Source organism: Nannospalax galili, unplaced genomic scaffold, assembly GCF_000622305.1.
Source record: "Nannospalax galili isolate Female #2095 unplaced genomic scaffold, S.galili_v1.0 scaffold447, whole genome shotgun sequence".
NCBI lineage: Eukaryota > Metazoa > Chordata > Mammalia > Rodentia > Spalacidae > Nannospalax > Nannospalax galili.
In genome coordinates, this window is record NW_008355650.1 from 385,316 (window position 1) to 391,113 (window position 5,798).

General features: G+C 47.7%; 1 protein-coding gene across 1 annotated transcript in view; it reads left to right on the forward strand.

The window, feature by feature from the left end:
- The first annotated feature begins 146 nt into the window (after positions 1–146).
- Ripply3 (ripply transcriptional repressor 3) overlaps positions 147–5,798 on the forward strand; it is a 10,442-nt gene continuing 4,790 nt past the window's right edge. Inside the window, 2 exon segments of the mRNA XM_008853046.2 lie at positions 147–246; positions 1,193–1,265. Of these exon segments, the coding sequence (XP_008851268.1) occupies positions 152–246; positions 1,193–1,265 (168 nt within the window). The 5' untranslated portion in view covers positions 147–151.

Consider the following 5,798-nt stretch of genomic DNA (forward strand, 5'->3'; position numbering starts at 1 on the left):
CGGCCTGCGCAGTTTCCCGTGTCCCCTCCCCGTCCCGCCCTTGTTTTTAAACCTGGCGCGGAGCGCGCGGGTAGGTGAGCGCGCTCTCCGGGGCGGATCAGGCGCGGTCGGGTCGCAGCCGAGGCTGGAGGGCTCGGGCCCGGCGGGCACCATGAGACCCGAGGCGGCAGCCGGAGCCCGGGACGCGCGGGGACGCCTCTGCCACTGTCCCGGGAATGATCCACCGCTGCCCCGCGGGCCGGAAAGGTGAGGGTGTCCCTGCTACCAGGGTGGGCGCGTGGCCTGTCAGGGGATGCTCTGGAGCCTCTGAGCCCCGGAGTCCACTGAGCTGCACCCACGCTGAGCAAGTCCCTTAGCCAGGAACAGACCGCCACAAACTCCTCTCCTGGCGCACAGCTCTGAAGTATAGGGTCCCCGCACATACCAGGCAAGGAAATGGGTCAACGCCTGGTTATAGAAAATCTGAAACTGATGGAGCTGGGAAATACAGAAACTCGGGGCATCTTTCTTAAGTGAAACTTGCAAATACCCTCACTCTTCCACAAAGTGACAGTCTGTTTTCCCTGGGCTCTGGGCTCAGTGTTTACCTAGCCCTAGGCGCCGGCCCTTTTTAAAGTTGTGAAGTTTAAAGAAATCAAATTAGCTTAGAGGCTGGGGAAGGTGCTGGTGGGCGGTGGAGAAATAGATTTCCCCCTCCGGGAGGTGGAGCGCGAGAATCAAGATCCTCCAGGGCCAAGAGGTGGTGTCCTTGAAACCCACCAGCAACAAAGTAGCCAGCTAAAATGGAAAATCCAGAATTGAAGAATCAACTGGGAAAGTTGGTTTGGAGAAAAGGCCTTGACTAATAAACTCCTCAATGGTGGTGTTAGACTTAGGTGGATCTTCTCAGAGTCTACTTGAAGGCAGAAAACCGAGACTTTAAAAAAATATATTTTATTTATTATTTGTGTGTCTGTGTGCGTGCGTGTGTGTGTGTGTGTGTGTGTGTATGAGTGTATTGCCTGCATGTAGGTAAGTGCACCCAGACTTTGCTGGAGAGAAGGGGAGCTTTTGGCCCATCCATAGACAGACCTGAAGGAACGCGTTGGTGTATCTGGGGACTCTTTCAAGCAGATACTAGGCTCTCAGGATAGCGTTTTAGAAGGCAGCAGAAATGCCTGGGGTTCAGTCTCTCCTAATGCTTGCCTTTCAGTTCCAGCCCAGCTCCGTGGAGACCGTGGATGCTGCCTCCTGGAGATGCTGAGCTGACCAGAACTGGAAGCCGGGTAAGCTAAGCTGTGGGCTTTGTAGGTAATGAGACAAGCCAGAAAGTGGTACCATCCCTATGATAAAAGAACCAGAAGAGTTCTTTTATAAAAGAACTCCTCCCTTAGTGTCTCCCTTGGTCTTCTAACCCAGAAGTGCCTGGAGATCTGGGAGGTAGACCCTGAGTGAGAGGATGTTAATTAGACCCTACTCACCTACAGATTGTGTTGGGGATTGTTTCTCCATCCTTGAAAAGCAAACCTATGGTGACCTAGCTGTGGTATAGTTAATTAGTAGGGGTTTCTTCCACGTGTCTTTGCCTCCCTCCCTCCCTCTCTCCCTCTCTCCCTCCTTCCATCCCTCTCTCCCTCCCTCCCCCTCTTGCCCTCTTGCCCTCTTTCTTTCTTTCTTTCTTTCTTTCTTTCTTTCTTTCTTTCTTTCTACCAGCAGGTAGAGAAGGAAGGGGGAAATCCAAGAAATATGCCATTAGGGGTGGGGGGCAGGGATCCAGCTGGTACCACAAAGTGAAGAAGTCAGAGCTCAGTCTCAAGTGCCCAGAAGGTACAATTAAAAGCCCCCAACCTGGCTGGCGTCTGGGCCTTTCTGTAGCACTCTCAGCACTGTCTGGAAGCACTCATGTTGTCTGAGCAAATACACTCAAGTACAGCGCTTTGTAGGCAAAGACTAATTGCCACTTCTATTCCGTTGTTATCTTTGCATTGGTGACTTAATTGCTTTTAATTTATTAAGGTAATGACTTGTTTACATTTGTTATATTTTCAATATATAATTTGATGGCTTTTAAAATAGTGGAGTTAGCCTGGCTAAGAAAGAGCGTGCATTTGATTTACATAATGTATGTGGGATATGGCTTAATGTACAGATGCATGTAATAGAATAATATGTATGTGGAGTATCTCATTTGTGTGGAAAGCTGGAAATAATGGAATGCACTGCCTAAGGCAAGTGACCTTTTTCTTTCTATTATGGTGAGAAAGTCACTTGTGGGAAGAGTGAAGCTTCCTTGCACAGAAATGTTAAGGTGTGGCTGTTTTCTAGTTGACTGCACACCACACAAAGCAACTAAGTTCAGGATTTGAGTTGGGGGTGAAATGTGGTATGCTGTAGGGGTTGTAGAGCTGACCGCCCTTCTATACAACAGGGCATTTTGTAGCTAGGCTAACTTTTTACCCCCAGCTCCACCCTACAAGCTTTTTGCAGGGCTTAACTAGTCGTCCAAAGCAGAAGGAGCACCTTGCTGCGGCAGGCCCCAGTAAGCCAAGATCTCACTAGCATGCAGGGTGAGCACACCGGGAGTTGGGCTGAGACTGCTTCTTGTTCCACAATGCCCTCTCTTGGCAAAGCAAGATAATTCCTCGGTTCCTGGGCTCCAGTCTCCAGAAATGTCACTGGCTAGGAGTGTGGAGGGTTATGATGGGAACTAAGGGATGGTGACCTGTACCAGGACTCCTGGAAAGCAGATCAAAATTAGAATACAGCCTAAACCTGAAAAGAGACACCCCCCCCCCCCAGGCCTTGCTCCTTGAGCAGAAGAGTTACCCTCATCCACTTGGTGCCCCTAGGGAGCGGTATCCTCTGCAGACTACATGAAAATGACAGACCACATCTTTTTTAAAATCTTTGGTTCTGAGGATGGAACCTAGGGGCTTGCCTATAATGAACAGATGCTCGGCTATTGTGCTACACGCCAGCCCCCAACCTTGATGTTTCTTGACCACAGGGGCGTTTCCCTCCAGGTCATTTGTCTACACTGCAGGGGCCTGGGTCCCACTGTCCAGGCTTCCCACCATAGCTTTATACTCAGAGGCACATGGCTGTAAGCCTGTCTGCTGGAATCCAATCTTAAGAAAACACACCTTAAATACAGTGCTTGACTAGCATATATTCGTAGTCCCATTTAATTACCAGAGTGTGATTATTTAAGTATTTCCTTCCATGAGAAACGATATTTAATAAGATCTTTTGAAAGCTGGCTGTGGTACTCAGGCCTGTAGTTCCAGCACTCAGGAAGATCTCTGCAACTTTGAGGTTAGCCTGGACAACCATAATTCCATGTCAGTCAGTCAGGGCTACATAGGGAGACCCTGTCTCAAAAGCAGCAGATCTCTATGAGTTCAAGTCAGCCTGCTCTACATGGTGAGTTCCAGGCCAGCTGGGGCTACAAGGAGACCCTGAAAAAAGTAAACCAAGCAAAACAGCTTTTGGAAGATATTTAGTTCATTTAGAACATATACATTTTAGTATATGTATGCTTGCGAGTTTGAGTTACAGGGGTTTTTTTATGTTGGTTTGGTTTGGTTTGGTCTTTTTGAGATCTGCCTGCCTCTGCCTCCCAAGTGCTGGGATTAAAGGCATATATCACCACACCGGGCTGTAGGTTACTGGTTTTACGGTTCATGAAAGTGTTCTGCATTTTCCCTGGAGTCTAGTCAGAATAAGACTTTGAAGAAGCAGCATCTCTATGTCCACACAGCACCATTCTTTGCCATCTAACACAGAGTGTGTTGTTGTATGAGACCCTGGCCCATCACAGGGCATGATATGCGCATCTTCAGCAGATCAGGATTGCTTTGCAGATTGAGAACCTTAGTACGAGCACTGTTAATAATTACAATAGAGCTGAACACAGGCATTTCCTGTAGCCCTGAAGAATGGGCAACAATGTCAAAGACTGTGCTCCTCAGAGCCTCACTTAACTTTCCTCAGCTCATCACAGTGTACGACAAAAGCATGCCTGGTATACTATGATGTCCACAGGAGCTTCCTGTAGGCCAGTTTTCTCATAGATGTCACACACACACACACGCACACACACACACACTCATGCATGCACACAGCACATGAATACACAGACACTGAGGTCTCCTGCAGGGTGGAATGGCATGGAGATCAACGGTATCAAAACCCTCCTTGTCCTTGCTAGCAGAGCTATAGGCTTAGCGGGTCTTGTTCTGTTCCTCACCTGGTTCTTGCTAAAGTCTATGGACTCCAAGAACTTGGAGTTTCTGATCCACCCCTCAGCCCATGTCAGCCTTGTAATAACAAGTCATCCCAGACTGGTCCATCCAGAATTCCCCAATCCCCACACTCCACAGTGACTAAGCTAGCATAGGCCTGAGATGAAAAGGTGACTTCTGCTCCTTAGCCCATCAGACAACCTGCAGACCAAATCCATTCAAGTTCGGCACCCAGAGTTTACACAGAACAGAAAGGACTCTGGATCATCCCTTGACTTCCTGGTCACTTTGGTCAGCAGTTAGCATAGACAAGCTCAGCTCTCTGCAGTCTCATTAACATTGTCCTTTGTCACATGGTGTCTGGAGGAGCCTTCTCTCTCATCAGCTCCCGATATGCCAGCTCCTCATAGGCCTGTTAGCTGCTACTGGGACTCTTGCAATCTGCCTTTCTTTCCTTCCAGCTGTTACTTCTGTTCCATCTCTATCATCTCTTACCTAGTCTGGTGCCTCTCAACCCTTAAGTCATCTAGCCCATGTGCACCATGTCTGTTCTGCCCCCCATGGCCACCAGCATCCGTAAGATACAGAGTACAGAGATTTGATTATTGAACTTCCAGCTCAAAAATTAGTCTCCAGTATCAAACCTAACTAAATTCAATAGGCCTAAAAAAATCCATCTCTAGAAGCAGTCTTTGGGGTCAACCCCGAACTCAGCAGTGAGTACTGAAGGAGCTCTGGAATTGGGAATTAGCCTCTCCCTGGAGCCCTTCGGTCATCACAATGTCTCATTCATTTCACACAGTGCTCCCACATCTGAGTCCTCTATTTTCTTGCTTCTTTGAATGAATGTGATACTTCACTTTGCCAGGAAAGTCCCAGAATTTCACAGTCACATGTTTGAGAAAAGATGTTTATGTATGCAAATTACCACATGCTATAAAGCCTGAGATGACAGGACTCCTGATTCTAAGTGAGGGGGAGGGCCATGAGTGGATTTGTGGGTAGGGACATCCATGACACGTGTCCAAGACCCTGTGTCTTTCTACCTTTACTATTATTAAATATTTTTATTTATGTGTATGAGCGTGTTGCCTGCATGCATGTAAGCACACTTATGTCATGCAATGCCCTCAGAGGTCAGAAGAGGGCATCAGACCCTGGAACTGGAGTTACAGATGGTGGTTAGCCACCATGTAAGTGCTGGGAACCGAACCCAGATCCTCTGCAGGAGCAGTCAGTGCTCTTAACTGCTGAGCCATCTCTCCAGCTTCTATTTTTATCATTGTTGTTGTTTTGTTTCATTTGATACTGGGCTTTGCTGTGTAGCCTTGGCTGACCTGGAACTAACTATATAAATCAGGTTGACCTTGAACTCAAAGATATCCACCTGCCTCTGTTTTTGGAATGCTGATTGTTGTGTTATTGGCGTATTCATTGTACATAATGCTGGATTTCATAATGACAATTTCTTTCAGGTCTGTCTTATACTCTGACCATATTCATCCCCTAAACCTTTCGCTTTTTCTTCTGCCTATAGTCTCCACCCTTACTAGTCTCCTTCCTTCCTCCCATCTC